The sequence below is a fragment of the Staurois parvus genome, unplaced genomic scaffold, assembly GCF_062004578.1.
Source record: "Staurois parvus isolate SC_StPar_1 unplaced genomic scaffold, SC_StPar_1.0 ptg000704l, whole genome shotgun sequence".
In the NCBI taxonomy this organism is placed as follows: domain Eukaryota; kingdom Metazoa; phylum Chordata; class Amphibia; order Anura; family Ranidae; genus Staurois; species Staurois parvus.
The window spans coordinates 3865829-3891253 of record NW_028318500.1 but is presented as its reverse complement, the minus strand read 5'-3'; the positions used below and the strand labels follow the sequence as shown (position 1 = coordinate 3891253).

Below are 25425 nucleotides of genomic sequence, written 5' to 3'. Positions count from 1 at the left end.
CCATCTTTGAGAACTAACTACAGACCTTCTGTGGATGTAGGCTGCCCTAAATCCTTCTGTCTCTTCGTGTAATCCGAGACAGACTCCATGATGTTGAGATCAGGGCTCTGTGATGGCCAAACCATTACTTCCAGGACTCCTTGTTCTTCTTTACACTGAAGATGGTTCTTAAGGACAAGGGCTATATGTTTGGGGTCGTTGTCCTGCTGCAGAATAAATTTGGGGCCAACCACACGCCTCCCTGATGGTATGGCATGGCATGATGGATAAGTATCTGCCTGTATTTCCCAGCATTGAGGACATGGATCTTTAACTCAGAAAGCATTGAAGTCAGTGGGGCAGCATTCCAGCCAGGTAATCAGTTTATTGCTTTCTGAGCAATGTGTATTACATTTTCATATTCTTAAAATGGCTGTATGTAATTATACTGACCAGGTTTAAATAGCATTAAATGTAAAACTGTTCTAGGAATTTAAGAAGCCCCTGAAGCTGTCAGATCTCCCCCAGTGCTCAATATACAACTCAGGCCTGATTTGAGTTAATGGTACCTATTCAAACCAACCAATTACAGATCAGATTTAAGTGGTCTGATTGTTTTTCTTGGTTTATAATCACATTTGAGTGTTATGGATCCCTCTTACTTCCCCTACCTATGGTTATATAACCTATACTTCACATGGAATAAACAATTGTAGAATGAATGTGTTCCAGGGTCTTGTTCACTCTATCATCTCGCTCTCCTGTCATTGATTTGTGCCTGTCTGTTCTTCCATGCACATTCTTGCTGTCACAGAATGTGCAGTGTGAATGAAGCCACATAGATGCTGAGATGTACTGAGAGGGACTCTGCACATTCCACATACTTCTAAGGGGTTTTTTTGAGAACTGGGTTTCCCTGTTGCCATGGCGCCCTCTGTCTTATAATAAAAGGCTGTCCTCCTGCCCTGGCTTCTGAAATCTCTCGTCACCATCCAAGGACGAAATGGAAGGGGGGGGGGGGGTTGTTTTTTCTCCTCTTTCTATTTTTTTTTCCTCATTCCCAGAGATGCCCAGACAGCTGGCTTTGTGCCAGGTGGGAACAACCACTACTCTGGAGACAGTCAGGACTGGGAGAGTGAGTCACAGGAGAGCAGAGGCTGAGAAGTAGGGCAGATGTGTGTGGATCTGTGAATACATGCCTGTGTGTAGCAGCTATGCATATCCTGCCTGTAAGAGTAGTCGTTTTTTTACTTGGTATGCTTCATGTATAAAATAATGCATAAACCAGATGGTCAGGAGTGCCTGGTGCATAGGAATGTTTATTATAATACCATTGGGATCTGTGGTGCATACAGTCTAGATTTTTATTGCTCTTGTTGATGTAATTTTAAGACACTTTGTGATGGATGTATGAATTAGGAAATAGGAGGACAGAAGAGAGGATGGGTATAGCATCCAATCAGATTTCATTCTTTCGAATATGTATGCTTTGGGCAGTGGCTAAATATGTTCCTTATTTTAAGACACCATCACATGGTACATTTGGTGTAACATATGCCATGATATGTCTTAGATCTTCGAGTCTTTCTGTTCTGTGCAGTTTTCACCATGCTGGATATTGCAGTTCCTCAGTAACCTACAGGACCATTTGGTGACCATACCTAACCTAGGGCTTGTTTACATGACATGTCTTTTTAATAGGAAAGGACACTTAGGGGTTGATTTACTAAAACTGGAGAGTGCAAAATCTGGTGCAGCTGTGCATGGTAGCCAATCAGCTTCCAGTTTTATTTGTCAAAGCTGAATTGAACAAGCTGAAGTTAGAACACAATTGGCTACCATGCACAGCTGCACCAGATTTTGCACTTTTCGTATGTCGACCCCTTAATATCCAAAAATGGGCAAATGTCTCAGTTGGAATGGTGGGTGGTGAGACATCTGCTTGTCCTCAAACAAGCAGGTAATAATACATAGGTGCACACATATTCCTTCATTTTTCTTCACAGAATAGAGGAGTGATGCCCACTCATACAGACGTTGTCCAACCTCCTGGAAGTCTGCATGTACAATACTTGCTTCTGACTATTGGAAGCCCTCTTCACCTTCCCGTACAAAGCCCAGTTTTCACTTGGTAATCATAGGTGACCATTGAACTATAAATGGTTACTGCAGAGGAGCTACTGTCTATAGAAGAAAACAGGTAGTGCAAGCAACAAATCACATCTTCACCATTTACCTACTGACCTGTACATCTACTGACTTAAGCTATGCTCAAACATGAACTCATGTTACTGGTGGCTACAACTCTGGTAATTAACTGTGTATCTCCCATATTCATATGCTGCATTATGTTCCTATTTGTATTTAACAATTCTTCAATAGAAAAGTGTTGAAAGTGGAAACAGGCAATGCAACTCCCAGTCAGTATGGGAAATGGCTAAGAGGGATGTAATGAAAAGCAGAGTAACACAGGGCTTTTTCTATATAACACATCATTATACTCATTTGCAGATGTATTGATATCTACATTTTTATCTGCAGCAACCTTCAGATACTCCAAGCACTCCAAAGACTACAAAAGAACCCCGGGAGATACCTTTCCCATTGCCAGCTGTCTCAGTACAACTCACTCCCCTCAACCTGTCCTCATTCACTTCAGAGAGCCTACTGCGACTCTCTGAGCACCAGGTGAAAGTTCGGTCATCACAAGCCACCTCATCATCTCAGCCTGAGGCCAGCCGAGGAACCGGGACCAAAGCCTGCTCTACCATGTCGCAAGCCAACCGTAGTGAGTCTTGGCTTTACCTGTAACGTTTCATCAATGTTATAGACTAGGTTCATATTGTTTCACATATTCACCTGAACACAGTAAACTTCTATCTCATAATGATTGTCTATACGAGCCTTTCTCAACCTTTTCAACACAGAGGAGCCCTTGAAATAATGTTCCGCTCTCAGAGAACCCCTGCTAAAAATTACAATATCTATATCCCATGATACATTAGTGTGATAGTCAGTGGGAAGAATGGGCCTTACACTTGTGGTCATAGGGAAGAAATGACCCCCCTTACAAATAGCTAAAGAGACCAGTGGTGTCAGTGGGAACTTACCTGTGAGGCAGAAATTTCTCATTGCTCAAGGAACTCCTATCAACTTCTGAAGGAACCTTCGTGTTCCACAGAACCCTGGTTGAGAAACCCTGGTCTATACTGTAGTCTGCATAGAAGGTTATTCCTTGTGTTCATGTTAGAACAGGTGCATACAGTATATTCTTCAATCATTGTCTGTGCATTTATTGTGGACTTTTACTAATGTGTGCATTTAATTCCCCTTTATCCCACTGTACATCCATATTGTTAACAGTTCCTTCTTATATTTCTCTTTATCATATCTCTTTTCTAAAAAGATGAACATGTGGAGGACACATCATTTCCTCGTCAAGACTCACGTGTAAGCCAACCTGCCAAAGCTGCAACTATCAGCACAACATCAGACTCTTCCGATTGGCATTCGGACAGGGTCACAAGCTTTGCCAGTACCAGTCACACAGAGACAGGTAAGCATGATCTAAGGAAATATATAAAGACAAATTGAAATATGGATCACTGCTTTAGATTTCTATGTGAAGTAACAGAAAAACATCTAATATTATGCCACCACTGTTCTGCTTCACTTGAGCTGTCTACTTTGGTGGCATCTGCCCAATTTGATATAATCATCGTTAGGCCTTTTACACATAGATTCAGCTTGCAAAAGAGGAGCATGTGGCTGCAGCCATGAGCCTAGTATAATCTTTTTCAGCCAGAGATAAGCTTTACTGTAAAAGTGATCCAAGCCACTGGATCACATTACAGCACTTGGAAGAGTGATCCAACCCCCCTGCTTGGTACCATAGTGAGGTGCCCAGGACTGCTGTAACTCAGGCCCGGACTAGCCATAGGGCGGGCCGGGCTGAAGAAGAGTGGCCTGTTGATGACCGGGCCGCACAGCAAGAGGTAAGCCGCGGCCTGAACAGAGCTAACATAGACCGCGGCTGCCACTCACCTCCCACTGTGCGGCTATGCCCAAATCAGGGCTGACAGAAGGAGCGGCAATGATGGCTCCAGTGACAGGCAGGAAGTACTGCCGAGGTCCCCGACCGGCCGCTGCACTGAAGGAACAGCGACCTCTCTCCTTCACCCATTGGCACACTGTTACAGCTCGGCAATGGATTGGGCTGTCTCTTTGCTGGATGGGGCTGTCTCTTTGCTGGACAGGCGGGATGTCTCTTTGCTGGACGGGCCGTCTCTTTGCTGGATGGGCAGGCCGTCTCTTTGCTGGATGGGCAGGCCATCTCTTTGCTGGATGGGCAGGCCGTCTCTTTGCTGGATGGGCAGGCCGTCTCTTTGCTGGATGGGCAGGCCGTCTCTTTGCTGGATGGGCAGGCTGTCTCTTTGCTGGACGGATTGTCTCTTTGCTGGATGGGCAGGATCTCTCTTAGCTCGACGGGCTGTCTCTTTGCTTGGTTGAGCTGTCTCCTTGCTGGGTGGGCTGTCTCTGTGCTGGACAGGCTGTCTCTTTGCTATATGGGGATGTCTCTTTGTTGGATTGGGCCATCTCTTTGAATATATAAGGGGCACTGTGATTAGATCTCTAGGGGCACTGTAATGTAAATGGGCACTATGATATAAAGGGGACTGTGCTGTAAAGGGGCACTGTAATCAGTACAGTGCCCCTTTACAGTGCAGTCCCCTTTATATCATAGTGCTCCTTTACCTTTTAGTGTGGAGGACCGACTCCATGAATATTCCATCACCAACTGCCCCACGAAGGCCCCCCCCCCCCCGCCCTGGAAAAATTGGCTGCTCAGTCTAAAATGCTTGGCCTATTTTTTTTCCCAGTCCGGGCTTGCTGTAAGTGGTTGAGTTGGCTGCACACAGAGAAGGCAGAACATACATTTCCCCGAAAAGGATTTCATCACTTCCAGTTTCAGTACAGCCAGGGGAGCATTTGATCTAACTGATTTGGGTTTGATCAGATGGTTTGAAGGGCAGGAGAGAGTGGGAGGTCTAATAGACCCCTGATCTCTCCATAAGAACTACCTATCACTGCCCAAAGCTATCACAAGGGGTGGTGCTCACCCTTTGTCATTGCAATAAAGATGAATAAAGAAAAAAGTTCAAAAAATATATTTAAATAAAATAAATAGAAATTATTTTTAAAAATGTTATTTCACAAACATTTTATTTAAAATTTTCAAAAGTACAAAGAGGCCATAGCCAAAAAGTAATTACATTTTGAATTATTACAACCAAGAGTACAAGATAAGGCCAGTATAAGTGAAGGTGCATCATAGTAAAAAGGCACTGATATTGTCCGACCAAAGGATTCAGCAAGGTAGTTAGTGAAAAGCAGGAAAAATCAGAATTAATGTCCTCGTATGGGAAGAGTTTGCTGTTCGCTGACAACATTATCACTGAGCAACAAGAAGAAACAGGAGGTTGGACATGCAATGGAAAAGGGAGAAAGGGAAGGGATAAAAAAGGATCCTCCAACTCCGAGCAAACAGCAGTGCCTGGAAAGTAGATATGACTAAGAAGGGGGAAGAGCCTAGTTAGTCTCCACGTGGTAAGCTATAAAGGAGTTAGAATCAGAGAAACAAAAAGGAGAAGAGAAAGAAAAAGAAAGGGGGAGGGAAGAAACGCTTGCCTGGGGAAGATGAAAAGAGGGAAAAATGAGGGGGAGGTGGGGGACCGGGTGGTAAATTTAAAAACATCCTGTCCCTTCATGCTAGCACACAAATACAAGCACACACATATGTCTCGCACGCAAACAGTGCTAGCACCACAAATGTTGGGTATCACCATGAACATCAGAGTGAGAGATATAATTCTAGCAGCAGAGCTCACGCTTTAACTGTACATTGGTAACCTTTTAAAACATAGTCTACGGACAATTTCTGGTACCATAGTTTGTTGCCATTTTAAAAGCATGCGCAGTTTTTTGTCTTTGACATGTTTGGTATCTCTTTACTCGATGCAACATGCAAGCGGTAAACTTTTACAGATCATTTTTTAAGCCTTTAGCAAGTTTCAAGCAGCTTTCTTTAAATCCTTTAACCTCTTTTCCTCCCCAGGCCAATTCTGACACTTCTCACATACATTTAACTTCAGCATTTTTTTGCTAGAAAATTACTTAGAACCCCCAAACATGTATTTTTAACATAACATAACATTTTTAACATTAAACATATTTTTTTAAAGCAGAAAACAAGAATATAAAGAATAAAATGGGCGTTGTTGAATTTTTTATGCTGAAAAATAATTGCACAACCATTTCTAAAACATTTTTTTTTTTTTAAATACACTAATGAATTTTAGTGCACACAAACACATTATAATATCCAAATTTTTTGGTAAATTATAAAATATGTTATGCTGAGTAAAGAGATCCCTAACATGTCACACTTTAAAATTGCATACATCCATGGAACAGCGACAAACTATGGTAACTAAGAATTTCCATAGGCAATACTTTGAAAGCCTACATAAGCATTCACATTTGTGCGTGGGCACAGGGGGATACGGGCACTTTAAAATGTATTTTATTTTTTTAACATTTTTGTTATACCCTCTCTATATTTTTTTTATTATCAACTTGCTATCACAAGGAATAAACAACATCCTTTGTGTTAACAATAGGCATAACAGGTACTCTTTATGGGGACATGTGGGGTCTATTAGACCCCAGATCCTCTCCTCTGCCCTGAAAGCATCTGATAAAACCAAAATTGATTTGATTAGATGCAATACAAGCCAGTAATGGCTTGAAAACATCAAACCAAAAGTGACAAAATCCTCCTCGCATACAGTTTTTTACGTCACAGAGGGGAGGTGGGTACAGATGTACCTTCCTCTTCTCTCGGTTCACAAGCGTCCACAGCAGCGGTGGTACTGGGCTTCCTGATCACATGGGAGACCCCAGTAAAGATAGCAGCAGGAGGGGGGCCCCCTTTCGCACCTTGTAGGAGTGATTGAGTTGCTGTATAGCAGCTCAGATCACTATTACATGAAAGCATATTGGCTGCCGGAAATTTTGATACTGGGAGTCATCACCCAGGTATAACTACTTCCATCCGAGGACATATGGCTACGTTCTAAGTGGTTAATGAGTATGTCAAGAAAAAAAAAAAAAAAGTACTACAACTCTGCAATACACATTACATTTAGTTCGATAAAGTTCATCATATCCAATCAATATAAAGAAAAAAAATGAATAAACCTACATATAACTAGGTTTTCCTCACAAAAAATTATATAGTATCATGCATAAAAGAAAAGCGTGACACCAAATAGCTTAGTGTTTAATTACCTGCTTGAATTTTTTATACAGATATTATATGAATAACAACATACACAAGCCAGAACTCCCCAATAGAGATGTGCAGTTTGTTTTGTTCCAAATCGAAATTTGGACATTTCCGTGATTCGGATATATCCGAATTACAATAGTAATGAATTTAAATGAATCCAAAATAAAACAAACATGTGTCCAAAATAACGAATTCGAAATGCAAACATATTGCTGACTATTGTTGATTTTTTTCAAAGACTATGGGGTTGATTTACAAAAAGCAAATAGACTGTGCACTCCAAGTGCACTTGAAAGTGTACTTGCAAGCATACCTGAAAGAGCAGTTCCTCCACATGTGTGGGAAACATGCAAAGAAAATAAAAATAAAAAACAGCATTTTTGCTTGCACATGATTGGATGAAAGAAATCAGCAGAGCTTCGCCTTATTTCAGAGCTTCCCCTCAGATCTAAAGCAACTGCACTTCCAGTGCACAGTATATTTACCTTTAGTAAATCAATAGCTGATTTACGAAATTATATATAGCTGTCTTCCAAAATTCAAATTTCAAAAAGGATAGACTAGAATGGAAAATAGTATAGAAAATATGAATATAATAAAAAGAATAGTATATATCAGTCTTCTGAAATTCAAATTTTGAATAGAATAAAATAAAAAGAATATAGCTGTCTTCCGAAATTTAAATTTTGATAAGAATAGAAAAAAACAAAATAAAACAGAATAGAATAGAAAATAAAGTAATAGAATATATCAGTCTTCCGAAATTAAAATTTCAAATAGAATAAAATTTACATTTGACTTTTGATAAGAATAGAAAAGAACAGAATGAAACAGAATAGAAAAAAAAGGAAGAGAAAAATAGAGTAGACTATAGCTGTCTTCCAAAATTCAACTAGAATAAAACAATAGAATAGAGTAAAATAGAACATAAAAAAAATAGAATAGAAAAAAATTGATTAGAATAAAATAGAATATAGCCATCTTCCGAAATTCAAATTTCGAATAGAACCAGCTATTCTTCACAATGAATTATGATCGATTTGATATTTTCAATTCAAATTCAATTTGAATACTTTGAATCCATTGGAAAATTTTGAATCTGGTCGAAAATAAAAAAAACAAATTTCGTTACAGATGCAACTAAACAAAATTAGTAACTAAACAATTAGATCCGAAACAAAACAAATATTTTTGTTCTGCAAATGTCTACTCCCCAACAAGTCCATGATAATCATGATGCATAGTACAGCAATATAATCACCAATGCTAGATTGGAGAGATTCTGTGTTCAACAAGTGGACATAAAGGTAGTAGCAGGAAAGTACCAGAAATACAGGAGACAGATGATGTTGTTGGGAGAACCCATTTCTGAAGTCCGTTCCACTTAGTGGCAAATATCATTATGGTTTACACTTTTAGCGCTGGTTCACACCGATGTGACTTGTCATGTGGTTTGACCATTTCAAATTGCATGACAAGTTACACCCTATTGTTGGCAATGGAATCATTTAAATCTGTGTTACTCCGACTTTGTGGTGCGACACCGATTTGAAGAAAAGGTTCCTGCACTATTTTTTGCAATTTCAGGTGCGACTTGCAAAGACATCTGTGCATGAAGTCACAGAGATGTCTGTAAAGTCTCACTTGAAGTCGCACTGACATGCGGCTTTGAAATCTCAAAGGCGGATCCAGTGTGAATTTGGGCTAAAGAAGAAGTTTGGGGTTACTAATAAAAAAAAAAATTATATACTCACTTCTTTGCTGCAGCTTTGCTGTGATGCTGCAGCTGTCCCCTGCTAGCTCTAAGCTTGCAAACTGAGCGATCACATGACTTGATCGCTCAGGTCTTGATCTGCTTGAAGTGGAGAGCAGCCACCGCTGTCCACTCTGCCCCTCCAGCAATCACTGGAGCATTGGAAAGGGGTGGGCACAGCTGGATTGGGCTCTCAGCCATGCACTGAGAGCTAAAGTCAGCTGTCAATTAGGCAGCTGTGTGGATCCTAATAAAATGGCTTGGAGCGGCTCTGTGACATCAGCCAACAACAGGCTTTAGCCAACTGTTGGCTGACTCTGGGTCACATGAATGAAAAAGTAAAGTGCACTCATGTAACCCACTAAAGAAATAAGGCCAAAAAAAGCTTTTAACACAACTATCAGTTCCACTTTGGGAAAGTTAAACACAGATCAAATGGTGAGGGCTAGCTGTCACTTTAAAAAAAGACAGATAACATGTTTTAGCAAGTACTGAACTTGAAAATTGCTAAAGCCTGTCAGCAGCTTGATAAACAGTAAGTACTTCCATTTTGTTCTGTGTTTAACATCCTCAAATTGGAGATGAAGGCTTTAAGGGCTTCAAAAAAGTTGCTTAAATCTGGCTGGAATTTTTTGTGTGTGAAAGTTTTGCTCTACACACTGCATTTGTAGAAGCTGACTCCTGTTTGTACACAGCCCCAGAGAGCGGGATTAGAAGTAAAATGGATCACCTGCAATACTAGGCTTCTCCTCCTTTTGACTAGAAGTCAGCCTTACAAGACACAAACCCTTTCAGTGTCTCATCCTAAGATCTAGTTTCCTTGTGTCATTTGTAAGCAAGGACTTGGCATTAAATCTTCCTGTATGTAAATGTATTCTTTAGCTGCCATATGTGGTTAGGGAACAGAGTGGAGTATTGTACTTGTCCAACAGCAGGTTGGGCTTTTATTAGATGATTTCTCAGAATTATGTCTGAATTGAAATCAAGATGTAATGTGAATACCTCATATCAGATAAGAAATAGATTTGAAGCCAGTCCTGACATCCGGAGTTCTACAAAGTCTCCTTTCCCACAAGAACAGGCAACCTATGATCTCTTCAGCTTGCACAAGCATCAGTACTGCGGCCCGCTGATTACACATAGTGAAATAATTCTGTGATATCTGTGCGATGCACACCAATGAAAACGCTGGAGTGGACAACCACATGCAGTATTCTTCCTGCACAATTGTCCTAAACCCCTTCATTGTTTCGTCATGGTGAAATACGCTTAACCCCTTGTCCACTAACATATGTTTATCAACAGCACAGTATACAGGGGTTTAAACAAACTTGCTATTGATTTTTACATCCAGTGAAAGGCTTTTGTAAAAACGTGATCTTGATGGCTTGAGGAGTGCTCCCCCCCCCCCCCCCCCCCACATCCTTGTGATAGCAATAAAGTTGAATGCAGAAAAAAAAGTTTTACCATAAATTATAATAAAATAAATAAATAATAAAACTATTTTTTTTTTTCAAGCACCCCTGTGCACATCCCAATTCTAAGAACGCAGCACCACACATATGCAGTGTTGCTGTGAATGTTGTGAGAGCAATAATTCTAGGGCTATCATTCGCAGTTAACGTTAAAGTGGTTGTAAAGCCTCAAGGTTTTTTACCTTCATGCATCCTATGCATTAAGAAAAAACCTTCTCTGTGCAGCAGCTTCCCTAAAACTCATCTAAGCCTCCTCTCATCCAGATATGTGCACTGACGTTTCGGCTATCCCGGGACTCCTTCTTCTCATTGGCTGAGACAGCAGTGAGAGCCATTGGCTTCCACTGCTGTCAATCACAGCTAATGAGAAGACAGAGGGGGCAGGGCCTAGCCACAGCTTCGTGTGTAAATGGATACACAGAGCAGCAGGTGCCCCCATAGAAAGCTGCTTGCTGTGGGGGCACCCGACAGGAGGGAGGAGCCATGAGAGCCTGCAGGGGACGAGAGGAAAGGAAGATTCTGGATGCTCTGTGTAAAACCACTGCATACAGCAGGTAAGTATAGACATGTTTTTTGCCTTCCTCTGGATCAACTGTGGGTATAGGATTATAACTTTTGGTTTTTTTTTATGAACTGGATGGACTTTTGTCTTTCTGCAGCCAGACTAACTATGTTTGTTATTTTTAGTAAAAAAAAAAAAACCTTTAGTATCGCTTTAAACTTATAAACTGACAAGGCTTTTAAAGCATCGCCTATGGAGACTTTTGAGTAAAATAGTTTTACGAAAAACTGGGTAATTAAAATGTTTTTAAAGCCAATGTTTTTATAGATTTGGCTAGAAATATGAAAACGTGTCTAAACATCTGTCAGTTTATTTTTGCTGTCTGTTCCTTTAGGGAGTTTTTCCTTCACTTCATTACCCACAGGGGCAACAGAAAGTTAGAGGAATCCACTAAGAAGTGTAGGATAGATAGGTTGTTTTCTTTTTAGATAGATTTCACACTTGTCTGCTTGTGTGTTACATCAGTGCACATTTTTTATTGTATAAATCAATGTATTGAATTTTACAGAATATATTAATGTTCAAAAATTACAAGAAAAAAGGTATAAAATGTACAAAATAGTGGTCTATAACCAGCAATAAGCAAACCACCAAGTGCTGAAACCATTTCTGAAAGTCTTCTTGCCTGTACTGACATAACATTCACCCTAACTGACCGTAAGAAAAGTACCAGCATTTTTCAATAATACAGTGCACCACAACACATGGCAGTGCATTACTCTACTTTTTAATGTGCTGCAATGCGTGTGCATTGTAGAAGTGTCTCGGGGTGCCATTCAAATAAAATGTGAACAATGCAGTGGTGTAAAGGAGTCCCCATGTCCCCAGTTATCAGGACTAGAAGGGCTCCCCTCAAGTCTTGTTCTGGTGACAACTGTGAAATGTTGAATTTCTCATCACTTTTTTTTTTTTTATCACTTAAAATTTTATTGAATTTCAACAAAGAAGTGATACAGAGTAGTAAAAGCATTTAAAAAAGCTGTAAATGCATTTCTGAGCAGAAGGCATATAGGTAACGATGTAACAGGTGTGTATATAGGATGCACATCAGTAAGGATTACTGTGCATCCTGACCTGGGTATCAACCACAGAAACATTTCTCATCACTTTTGTTTTGCGGCAAGTCAGCCAGACAAATACAGAGGGTGAAGCTACGTATTGGGGACGCACAGTAATAAAAAAAAACTAAAAAGAAACAAACACGAAGCACAGGAGGGTGAACATTTTAATGAGGATAAAACCAGTGTTCACATAAAATGTAATTCTGATGGAGGTCATAGCATAAGGATAGTAGCAGCATAAGACAGTCCAATCCCCTGGCTTCAGGAAAGGCAGCAGAAAGAAGCCGAGCAGAAGACCCACAGCTTTGAATCGGCTGGTCACAGACACAGCCGGCATTGGTGACTGTTGTCAACACACAGCAGCTGAACTATTCAGTCAGTCGGCAATGTTCACCAAAGCGACCACAGAGCGCTCTTACATACCACAAAATCTGTGGAACAGTTGTAAAACACTGAGATCTGGTATGTTTTACCATTCTCCTAACAGGTATTTTACTCCTTCCTACTTTATCCAAAAAAAATAAAGTTTTAGCTCCAGATACTTTCATTCATCCATTTCTCACTAGGAGGCGCTGTCGTTCTATGTGCATTCTCTGAAAATATAATGTCAGTGTTTTCTTCACCACAGTCCCATGAAGCCTAAACGTTTGTAAATCCAGCCTATGATGCTGCTAATCCATTTGTTTTCAATTTATTTGTTGCTTATGTAGTGATCTCTTGAGGATTGATTTGTGTTTTTGCTCTCAGACTATTTTTTACCACTGTGGCCATGTTATTAGTCACTCTTCTCTTTTTTGTCTTCAGCCTGCAGCTCCAAACCATCAGCAGATCCCAGTGTCCAGGCCAGTAAATTAGAAACTGCACGAAACAAGCCTCGGGTTCCCCCACATGTGCCAAAGCTCTTCATTCCCTCTTCCAGTGTCAGCAAATTCCCACCAGAGATCACAGTCACACCTCCAACACCAACCCTTCTCTCTCCCAAGGGTAGCATCTCTGAGGAAACCAAGCAGAAGCTGAAGGTAAACAGCCCTGATTGAGAAATAAAGGAGTGGTAATATTTGAAATCAGGGTTCTGTCCTAGAGTGGGGGGAGGGATGTGGATGTTCACACTGCAGTATTAATGTGTTACTAGTAAAACCCTATTTGCCATCAAAAATATTTTTAGTCAAAAATGAGCAGCACCAGGCTCTTCACAGAGACTTGTTTACTTTGCTGCCTTTTTCAGTTTTCTGCAGGATGCATGTTGGCACATATAAGGGCCGGTGCACATAAACATGCAGTCCACTACCCTTTTTTTTTTTTCTCTCTCTCTGCTTCAAAATGCATGGACAACAAGTTACTTGGATTTCAATGGCAAAGTTCACACCATTGTAGTGCGTTACAGTACAGTCAACAAAAGTAGAACATGCTGCAATAAACTGCACTGGAATGCGGCAAAATGTACCAGAGCACATCTGTACGTATCAAAAACTCATCATAATGCATTACAGAAAAAACGGAAACTTTGGGAAAGAATGCATTGTGGGCCAATTCACATTGACTTGCGCTGACATGTATGGAAAATGCATGTACATTTCCATCTATTTTAGTCGCATTTTAACGCACACTGACGTCTGTTGACATACTTTCGTTGACATTTAAGTGCAGCATTATGGTGTAAATAGGACACATTGGAAATTGTTTTTCAAATGCCTTTCCATTGATCTGCACTAAAACGCAGATCAACGCACTGATATGAATTGGCCCTGAAAAAGCTTCAAAAACACGGATATGCCGGAACACATCTGGACTGCGTTTCTGTGCTGTGAATCGGCCCCAATTTACAGATCTAGAAGCTGATGAAAAAATGTTTGTACTTTCAGTAATCCAGCCATCCATAGGCTATCCCCTAATCTTACAGTATAACTAAGGACATAACTTTTTTCAGTTTTGGATAGAGTGGAGAGGGATTAGAACCCCTTTCAGTTTTTAATGATGTCTGTGTCCAGTTAGGGACATTCCTGCTCTCTAGTTGTCCTGTTTACCATTTTTCATTGGAAGTGAAAGCAAAAGAAAAACCTACATTTTGGGTTGTCCTCAGAAAAGTAACAGAGGGAAAATCTTCCAATGGCGACACTAGTTCTGGTAACCGAGGGGACCCCAAGGGATTCCCTTAATTTGCAGCGAATATCCTCTCACTTCCTGTTTTAGCTATGGGACAGAAAATGAAGGGAAATCTCCACAATGGAAAACAGATGGTGACAAAAAATCTAACAGGTTTTAACTCTCTCTTACTCGATCCAATGTGGAAAAAAATTTTGCCTATAGTTCTACTTTAAATCTGTTATATTTATGGTACATGTAAAATGTTGGTAATTACCACAGTATTGTGTATAGGGTATTGGTGACACTTCTATATACAGTTGTGTTCAAAATAATAGCAGTGTGTTTAAAAAAGTGAGTAAAGCTCATGTTGCATGGAGTCAACCAACTTCTGGCACCTGTGAACAGGTATTCCAGCCCAAGACAATTGCACTGCATTCCACAATTCCTCTGCATTTCTTGGTTTTACCTCAGAAACTGCATTTTTTATGTCACCCCACAAGTTTTCTATTGGATTAAGGTCCGGGATTGGGCTGACCACTCCATAACATTACTCATGTTGGTCTGGAACCAAGATGCTGTTCACTTACTGGTGTGTGTTGGGGTCGTTATCTTGTTGAAACCCCCATTTCAAGGGCATTTCCTCTTTGGCATAAGGCAACATGACCTCTTCAAGTATTCTGATGTATTCAAACTGATCCATGATCCCTGGTATGCGATAAATAGGCCCAACACTGTAGTGTGATAAACATCCCCATATCATGATACTTGCGCCACCATGCTTCACTGTCTTCACACTGTGGCTTGAATTCAGTGTTTGGGGGTCTGACAAACTGAGTCCCCTAGACCCAAAAAGAACAATCTTGCTTTCATCAGCCCACAAAATTCGCCATTTCTCTTTAGACCAGTCAATGTGTTCTTTGGAAAATTGTAACCTCGTCAGCACGTCTTTTTTTCAACAGTGGGACTTTGCGGGGGCTTCTTGCAGATAGCTTGGCTTCACATAGGCGTCTTCTAATTGTTACAGTACTCACAGATAACGTTAGACCTTCTTTGATCACCCTGGATCTTCCTCATCTTTCTGGTTTGATTATTATTATTTATTTTATTACTATTACTTTGAACACGCCCCTTTCAATTCGTGATTCAGTTACACAGAATCAGCCATGACTGTTGGGTCTGTTGGTTTTAGATTACTCTACTACACTTACTAGTAAATTATTTGCCATGTAGAAATATAATTTATACCCAAAACAGTGATTGATCTGGTTAGTGAAGTTAGAGTGCTGTTATTTCGAACATAACTGTATATACTTACCCAACTTTCATCTTGTCTTCCCACAGTCTGTCATCCTGTCATCTCAGTCTGCTGCCAATGTGAAGAAGGAGACTTTGTGCCAACCAGCTCTAGAGATCTTGGACACTTCCAGCCAGGAATCATCCCTTGAGAGCGACACGGATGAGGATGATGACTACATGGACATCTAAACATTTCATAATGTTCACTTCTCACCAACTGCCAAATGAAAATTCTACCTATGACTCCCACCAGATTGCGCTTGCATGCTACAGTTCCTGGCATTTGGATTGTTTTGCAGCTGCCAGTAGCCAAATCATCATTTTACAGTGTGCCAGTGGTATGTGCAAGTGCCCGTAACCAGCTTGGGAGTAGGGTCAAGGCACAAAGAACTTGCAGTGGGTGTATCTGGCTTTGCACAGAGTTCTTTGTGTATTTCAGGCCTGGAAGACCACACAGCAGATATTCCTGAACTGTTGCAGAATCGATCTGTATTTCTGACTTGGATAATATAATTTATCATATTATGTCAGATTATTCTGCAGCTCCAACCTTGGTGCTGACCTGAGAACATTTGACTCGGTGGAGTTGCTGAAAATCACAGCCTGTCACCTCCTTTTGAGGTCTATTTTTTTTAAAAACAGAATGTGATGTTTGTAACATAAACATAAAGGTGTAAATGAAAAGAAAATTATGATGACAGAATTCCAAGATATGATATATGTTGCACAGTTTTTGTAAAAAAAAAACAAATAAATAAAACAATTATATCATTTTCATGGGCTCTTCTAAGAGGTATCTCTACCTGTGAGGTCACCATTCTTCAATAAAGAGAGAGGTTCAAGTGATTGAAATGTCAACTACATTGAGCAGTTGTCTGAGATTGTGCATATTTATGATCATGGCATATAAAACTGGTGTTTTCTTCTTTTCCATTGAGGGACACAGAGTCTTTAACCTTTGGGTAAACTGCCAGCTACAGCAGGATTGAACACTGGCAAACCAGGCCAGCCAAGGATAATCCCTCCTACTACCAGTATTTCCTAGTGTCGTAGGAGGATGGACATCTTTTCTTCAGCTCTGCTGTGTTAAAGACTAACCTATTTTTTGCTAGCACCTTTTTCTTGTCGCCTAATGTAGTTTTTGTTTTTCATCTCCTTTGTCTGCATGTAGTTTGGGCTGTGGGCTCTCAACTACTTCTTTCAGGAAGACTGATTCCTTTTTGTCATCACAGATGATCTCCGTAAGGATGCACCAGCTTCTCTTGCCACCATCGCTGTTGTCTCTGACAGACCATCATTCAAACTTATGGTCTCAAAGGTCAGGTTCTTCCCCTTCCTGTTAAGGCACACTCACTTAAGTACTTATTGGGCTTTTCCAAACGTAGATGAACTGCTTATGAATGTCCAGAAGATTAAAAAGACTTCCTGTATCCCTCAATAGATGAGAACAAAAATGGGGATTTTGTACACATCTTGGAGTCCATTGGGGGACACAGGTTTATGATCATGCTCCCAGTACTGCTTTGCCACAAAAATGAGGAATGCTGGTAGTAATTGGGGGTATCTTGTGCAGGTCTACAGCTTTTTTTTTTTTTTTTTTGCTATGTTCAATCCTACTGTAGGTAGAGGTATAACCCGTTAAAGACTTCCTGTGTCTCTCAATGGACTCCATGAAAAGGATTTTCAGTGAGTATCACATAACCTTAAATCGTACAGTACAGAACACAGGCTTAAACATTCATTGCAGGGTTGCAAACCACTCAGAAGTGACAAGGTTTCTCTTGCACCTAAACAGGACCCTCTTTTTTTTTTTTTTTTCATGAATGCTTTATTTAGTAGAAGCAGTGGTACAAAAGTAATATGAATACAGGTATGCAAGAAGTACCAATTGGAACAAACAATAGTGCAATTCAACAGTATTAGGACCACTGGGAACACAGAGACCAACAATATCAGAAATTGGTATTCTAGTAACATAAAATCACATGGTCTGGTCATGGTAACTTCAATCGCATGGAAAAGGCTTGTAACCACCAGTTCACAACTACTTTTTATTTTGTTTTTATGCTCAAGTGTCTGAGCTTTAAATAAATATGCTGTCTAGGGCAACCAGTATTTCTCCTCTTGTTCTTTCATAGTAAGATTCTCCACTTGCTGGATTTATTCAATTCTGGTAAGCCAGTGTGATTTTGGAGGACGTGATGTTTGCTTTTTCAGCGCTGGTATGCAGGCTTTTGCTGTATTATGGAGATGTTTCAGTAGTGCGTTTTTCTATTTTTGATAGATAAGGGGATTAGAGCAGGACCCTATTTTAACACCAGTCTTTGCATCTGATTCTAGTACATGCAAAAAGCAGCCTATCTAACCAAAACAGATTTCTCTTCAACTACAGTTAGGTCCATGTATATTTGGACAGAGGCACAATTTTAGTTTTTTTCAGGTATTTACCAAAATATATTCAAGCTATAGTTATATAATGGATATAGGCTGGAAGTGCCTACTCTCAGGTTTAATTTGAGGGTATGTACATCGAAACTGGAGGAAGGGTTTAGGAATTACAGCTCTTAAGAGTAGCCATCCCCCCTTTTTCAAGAGACCAAAAGTAATCAGACAATTGAATCAAAAGCCATTTCATGGCCAGGTGTGGGCTACTACTTCATTATTTCTTCATCAATTAAGCAGGTAAAAGGTCTGGAGTTGATTCTAAGTGTGATATTTGCGTTTGGAATCTATTGCTGTGAACCTACATCATGCGTTCAAAGGAGCTGTTCATGCAAGTGAAACATGCCATTGTAAGGCTTAAAAAATGAAACCAATCCATCAGAGAGATAGCAGCAACATTGGGAGTGGCCAAATCAACAGTTTGGTACATTCTGAGGAAAGAAGAACGCACTGGTGAGCTCAGCAACATAAAAAGGCATGGACGTCCACGGAAGACAGCAGTGGTGGATGATCACAGGATCCTCTCTATGGTAAAGAAAAACCCATTCACAACATCCAGACAAGTGAAGGACACTCTCCAGGAGGTGGGTGTATCATTGTCAAAGTCTACAATCAAGAGAAGACTTCACGAGAGCAAATACAGAGGGTTCACCACAAGGTGCAAACCATTCATAAGCCTGAAGAATAGAAAAGCCAGATTAGACTTTGCCAAAAATAAAATCTAAAAAAGCCAGACCAGTTCTGGAAAAGCATTCTTTGGACAACTGAGACTAAGAATAATCTGTACCAGAATGACAGGAAAAAAAAAAGTGTGGAGAAGGCTTGGAACAGCTCATGATCCAAAGGACACAACGTCATCTGTAAAACATGGTGGAGGCAGTGTGATTGCATGGGCATGCATGGCTTCCAGTGGCACTGAGTCATTGGTGTATATTGATGATGTGACAGAAGCAGCCAAATGAATTCTGCAGTGTTTAGATATATACTGTCAGCCCAGATTCAGGCAAAAGTTGATTGGACAGCGCTTCACAGTACAGATGGACAATGATCCAAAACACTGCTAAAGCAACCCAGGAGCTTTTGAAGGAAAAAAAGTGGAATATTCTGCAATGGCCAAGTCAATCAGCTGATCTCAACCCAATTGAGCATGCATTTCACTTGCTGAAGGCAAAACTAAAGGCAGAAAACCCACAAACAAAGAACAACTGAAGACAGCTGCAGTTAGAGCCTGGCAAAGCATCAGAAAGGAGGAAACTCAGTCTTTGGTAATGTCCATAGGTTCCAGACTTCAGGCAGTCATTGCCAGTAAAGGATTCTCAACAAAATATTAAAAATGAACATTTTATTTATGATTATATTCATTTGTCCAATTGCTTTTGGTCCCTTGAAAAAGGAGGGTGGCTACTCTTAAGAGCAGTAATTCCTAAACCCTTTCTCCAATTTGGATGTACAGATCCTCAAATTAAACCTGAGAGTGTGCACTTTCAGCCCATATCCATTATAGAACTATAGCTTGAATATGTTTTGGTAAATACCTGATAAAAAATAAAATTGTGCCTGTGTCCAGATATATATGGACATAACTCTGTTAGACTTTCTTGGACAACTAATGGCCCTAATACAGCCATCACTGCCCAGAACTCAAAAATGCATGGCTTCTCCTCTATCCCCACCTTTTTTTTTTTTATTACAAGAGTTAGAAGTAGATCTACCTACTCTAGAAGCAGTACAAATAAAGGAGAAAAAAGAGAACCTGCAGAAGGTGCTAGAGGAGGCCATGGAAGATTTCTAAACCCCAGGCTCCTATACACCTGATGTTATGGCTTCACCAAAATGCAAATAAGTGTACATATCACATGTGTCAAGGCCCATGGGTGAAATCTGGCCCACCAGGCCATTTCATGTGGTCCTCGCACCTCTCCTGCAGCTGTGGCTGCCCCCACTTGTTTCAGCAGTTGGCAACAGAGAGGATTACAAAACTCCTCCACCAGATCCTGCACTACTCCTTGCAGCCGTGGAGAGGCTTGTCTCTGCTACCCCCCCCAACTCAGCAGTCGACAGCAGAGAGGTGAACAGAACTCCCACTACAGATGCTCTGCCCCTCTTGTCTAGATTCAGCACCCCCTGGTCTCAGCATTCAGCAGGCTCCAGCCCTCCTCTAGTCCTCCTTCAGGCCCTGCACTTTTGCTTCTCCGCTTCGCCCCCAGCTTTTTCCCAGCAGCAGCACAACGTAAGGGGGGTGCACTGTGATGTAAAGGAGAGTGGGGGGAACTCATGCCAGATGTCAAGAGCCCCCACCATCAGAAGTCAAAAGTGGGGGTGGGGTCCTTTGGACATCTTGTTATAATTATTGAGAATAATACAAGTCTATGCCAGTTGAAAAGGAGGGTCGCACACCACTGGTACCATCCAGAAGAAACTTTATTGGAGACAGAATCATGACAGAACCATATTCTGTTTGAGCAGTCTCCAATAAAAGTTTATTGTGGATGATACCAGCAGTGCACGGCTGCTTTTCAGACTTTCATGTGCTACAAGAATGTGAGTGGGCTCTGACGGTTTGCACTTTCACAGCTTAAAGCGGAACTCCACTTTCCAGGCTTAAAGGCCTCCTCGCCCCCCTTTCACAATCGCCTAGGCCAGTGGTGGGCAGCCTTTTTTTTTCAACTGAGCCAAATCTCGCCAAAACCACGATTGAAATTTATTTTGAGAGCCACATTTTTAAAACTGAAAATACATAGGATGGTACACTGTTTTTAGTTTCAATAAGTTTTTATAGTAATTCATCCCCCATAGTAATTCATCCCCCATATAGTAATTCATCCCCCATATAGTAATTCATTCCCCATATAGTAATTCATCCCCCATATAGTAATTCATCCCCCATATAGTAATACATCCCCCATATAGTAATTCATCCCCCATATAGTAATTCATCCCCCATATAGTAATACATCCCCCATATAGTAATTCATCCCCCATAGTAATTCATCCCCCATAGTAATACATCCCCCATATAGTAATTCATCCCCCATATAGTAATTCATCCCCCATATTAATTCATCCCTCATATAGTAGTAGTAAGTAAGCAAATAGTAAGCCAAGTCCCCCCCTGTGTCAATTCACTTACCTTTGCTCCGCGCGTTCCTCTCGCCGTGTTGCCGCGCCGTTCCGGTCTTCAGGGCGGACTGTGAGAGGAGCCTAGCTCCTCTCACGTTCGTCACGCTGCCCCGCCTACACACATCCTGACAGCCAATCACTGGCTATCAGGATGTGAGTGGCAGCGAGAATGGCCAATCATTGCATTTGAGCGCGCTGCCCTGGCTGTTTTTTTTTTTTGATCACGCTGCAGAGTCTCTGCCGCCCGAGAGGAGGGAGGGGAGCGGGCGCCCGGCACACAAGAGCCGCATTAAAGCGTGTAAAGAGCCGCATGTGGCTCGCGAGCCGCGGCTTGCAGACCACTGGCCTAGGCGATCAGAGTGGAAGTGCTTCTTCTACCCCAATGTCTCTTTTGCAAAAATTAAACATACCTGCCCGTTTTCAATCTTTTGCAGATTGTATACTCTGCTGTGCATGCGCAGCTCAGTTTACATTTCCAGCAATGTGCCAGTTTGCAGGGATGAATGACTCCCAAGTATGCCAGGGAGTGATATAATCCCACGCAGGCCAATGAAAATGGCTAAGGACCATTACCTGGAAGAAGCCAGCGAGAAAAAACTGGTGAGGAACCTTACGGTCATGAGACCATTGGAGTAGAAATGAGTAATCCTGAGTTTTTAGTTGCTCTAAAGAAAAAAAAAATCCCCTGCAAGGAAATGTCATAATGTGCTAGTATGCATCGCATACTAACACATTATGAAGGATTTGCCTTAACCTCCCTAGCGGTATGATTGTCAGTATTTCTGTGCTCAAAGCGGTACATTTTTTTGCATGGAAATATGTTGTTTTTTTTATTATAGGCCTGTAATTCTTAGGAATAACTCACTGAAATTTGTCAATCTGAACAAGAGTCTAGTAAACATCCCGGGTATGATAAAATTTGAAACGTGAAATCATAAATTATAATATAATAAATAATCATAAAAAAATAATAATATAATAATAAATTTAATTCATTAATATAATCAAACCAAAAACACTGAAATTTGAAATATAGCGCCAAGTTCGCACATCACTGAGCTTAGTCGCAAAATTGTTTTCAGAATGTGATGACAAATTTCCCCACAAATCATTATCACTCAATTCTGCAAGTGGTTTTAATTTACTATCGCTGTTCTCTAGCTGGTCTAAAGCCGCTTTTGACCTAAAGGGACACTTTTTGGACGCCATGGACGTTTCTCAGTTTCCAGGCAAAAAGAACAGTAAAAATGCAGGCAGGGCACAGGACAAAGCACTCGGGACAAAATGTATGTGAAATGGTTTGATACAGCAATGTTTTACTATGTGATTTTAGTGTATTGAGTGAATGTCACTTTTAAAATGTTTTCATTTCCCACCGGTTCCGTCCCCGTACGTCCCGACGCTCGCAGGGAACGGAAGATGGATGCCGGCATCGGCCAAAGGAGATGGCCGGGGACGCTGCAGGGGAGACATCGCGGAAGCGAAGGACAACGTAAGTGCTGGAGGGAATCCCTGAGCAACGCTGCAGGGTAATCCCGAGTGTAGCTCAGGGTTACTGCTTTTGGTACTGAAAGTTACTGCCAGGGAGATTAAACTGAAACCCTGTCACCACTGCAGAGGCTTCCATCTTCACGCAGTCTGCCTTCCAGGTTCGCAAGCTCCAGCCATCTGACTGGCCAAACCACGATGATATAACTCCCATGCCACGGCACAGTGCTCTGAAGGAATGGCATGGGTATGTCGTTCCTTCAGAGTGCAAACGCTGGTTGTCAAAAGGAGTAAATATCTCCTAAACTGCACATTTAGGAGATATTCATTTTTACCTACAGGTAAGCTTTATTATAAGTTTTCGTGTAGGTAAATGTGTACAAAAAGGAGTTTACTACCACCTTAAAGCGCAACTAAACCCATAGATTTAACCATTTCCCAAAACAGATTTAAAGCACATGAACAACAAAAACTCAGTTGTTTGTGCTTCTTTGGCTGTAGAGGATAAGAGGGTTTAGTTCCATTTAACCCCTTGATGCTGATGGCACACAAATATGCGCCTCAAAGAACTGGGATTTTTTCCGTGGGGCCGCATATTTGCGTACCTGTCTTTGTGCTGGGAGCCCGCCGCACAGCACGCTCCCAGCACAAAGACCGTGGTGTCACTGAGAGCCCCGGGTCCCGTTCTAACGATCGGGACCCGGGACTCCCAATTCCGGGTCACATGATCGCTGTGATAGCCTCTGATTGGCTATCACAGTGATCAGTCACTGTACAGCCCAGCCCCCTTGTTTTTTTTTTCTCTTTCTATGAATTGAGAAGAGAAATACATTGTATCTCTCTAACTCCTGGCATAGAGAGAAAAAAAATGTTTGTAAAAAAGAAAAATATAAATAAATATTAAAAAATAAAATAAAAAAATACCTAGATCAAGGTTTGTTGTAGTTCAGTGCCAGGGATAGTGTTTGGAACAAGGTCAGGGTCAAAAGGTAAAGCTCAGGATCAAAGGTTAGGATTTAAAAAAAAAATATCAGTGTCAATGTCAGTGTGTTTTAGGTAAAAAAAAAAAAAAAGACAAAAACAAAATGCATGCTATTGTTTCTGGGCTGTACTACGGGTACAAACAATAAATAACATATACATATGTAGTATCACTGCGATCGTCAAGAGCTGGAGAATGTATTTTGGGCTGTTCTTTGGTGGTAGGTTATAGTAGTAACAAGAAACACACAGCTAAATAAAAAAAAAAAGATTTTGTGCCAGTTTTCCTTTGATAAAAAAAATCAGGAGATATGCATTACCATTTACCACCAAATGAAAGCCCAATTTGTCCTGAAAAAAGCAAGGTATAATCCATCTGGCTGTACAAAGTAGTTGTGATGATATGTACGGTCAACGTTGCAAAATTGTGCTTAGGCATTACATTTGTTTTACCCTTAGGTGTGAATGGGTTAAGGGGCCTAATGTGTCCCAAGGAAACACCCCTTAGACTATTTCACCAACAGCAATCTGAACCATTGACACATCACGGTGGATTTGTGATGCATATGCCAAATTTGTATCATAACTTCTCCATGTTGGAAAGGAAATATAGATTTGTTACATTAGGAAATGTTTTACAATCTACAGTCGTTCAGTGTGGTTGATCCTGTACTGGCTGTATGCACATATCTTGTTCCTGCTGTACATATTCCATCTTCAAAGTTTGGCATGTATATTAAGTCTCTCTTCTGCACATCATTGTTGCTAAGAGCAGTAATGAACTTACGGCCAATGTGAACAAGTCTAGATGTTCTCCTCTGACCCCTCTCACTAACCAGAAATTCCCCCCAAAGAACTCATGTCCCCTGGACTTTTCTCACCATTCTCTGTAAACTCTAGAGACTTTATTGCATGGAGATCCCAGGGGGTCATCAGTTTCTAAAAAGCTGCAAACAGCTGTGTCTGGTGCATTTCAATGCCTGGTCAATTAGCAGATGGACCTATGTGTGTTTTATGTACGGTGTATTAAAAAATATCCTGCATGCTGCATCTTTGATGTGCTTTCTTCATAAAGCATGTTCTACAGAGTTAAATGTACCTAAAACAAACGCACCAAAAACACACCACACAGATGTGATTCCTCCTGCGTGCTATTAAGCGGGTTTTGCTATTGTATGAGAGAGCAGGAGCAATTGTTATAGTGTCCGCTGAATGTAATATACCCAATTTAATAGTTGATTTATCAGGCTGCAGTACCACCTATCAAATGAAAACAGATTTATCATATGTGTGGATATTATCAAATGAGTGGAGGTATCATACAATCACAAACACCCAGAAATGTTCCCTTGTGATTTTAGTAATGTACAGGAAACAGAGTACTGTTTGTGATATTTTCTTTATTTGCACTGACATACAATTTTTCCGGGTGTGCCTTTCATCAAGGTCCAAGCAGTACTAATGCACAAAGTTTTAGCAGAGTGTAAACCACTTGACCTCCAGAAGGTTTTACCCCCTTCCTGACCACAGCATAATTTTTTGCTATTCAGCACTATGCTACTTTACCGGCAGTTGCTCAGTCATATAACGCTGTACCCAAATTAAATTTATATCTTTTTCCACACAAATAGAGCTTTTTTTTAGTGGTATTGAACCACTTCCTGCTTCCTTCACATGATGTCCTCCCAGGATCACTCCACACAGGCTGTGCTGTGGCACGATCCATCACCAACTTTGTCCACCGGACACAGCGGTTGACAGGTCAGTGTACTGGACTACTTCCAGTACCATGTGATTGCTGTGACCAATCACAGATCACAAGACAATTGTAC

At 40.9% G+C, this 25425-nt stretch overlaps 1 protein-coding gene across 2 annotated transcripts in view; it reads left to right on the top strand.

The window, feature by feature from the left end:
- CABIN1 (calcineurin binding protein 1) overlaps window positions 1-16337 on the top strand; it is a 331038-nt gene extending 314701 nt beyond the window's left edge. For both annotated transcript variants that reach the window (XM_089653220.1, XM_089653219.1), the window contains exons 34-37: window positions 2521-2767; window positions 3386-3535; window positions 12986-13200; window positions 15608-16337. In XM_089653220.1, the coding sequence (XP_089509346.1) occupies window positions 2521-2767; window positions 3386-3535; window positions 12986-13200; window positions 15608-15751 (756 nt within the window). In that variant the 3' untranslated portion in view covers window positions 15752-16337. The remainder of the gene's footprint in view (window positions 1-2520; window positions 2768-3385; window positions 3536-12985; window positions 13201-15607) is intronic.
- Window positions 16338-25425: the final 9088 nt, after the last annotated feature.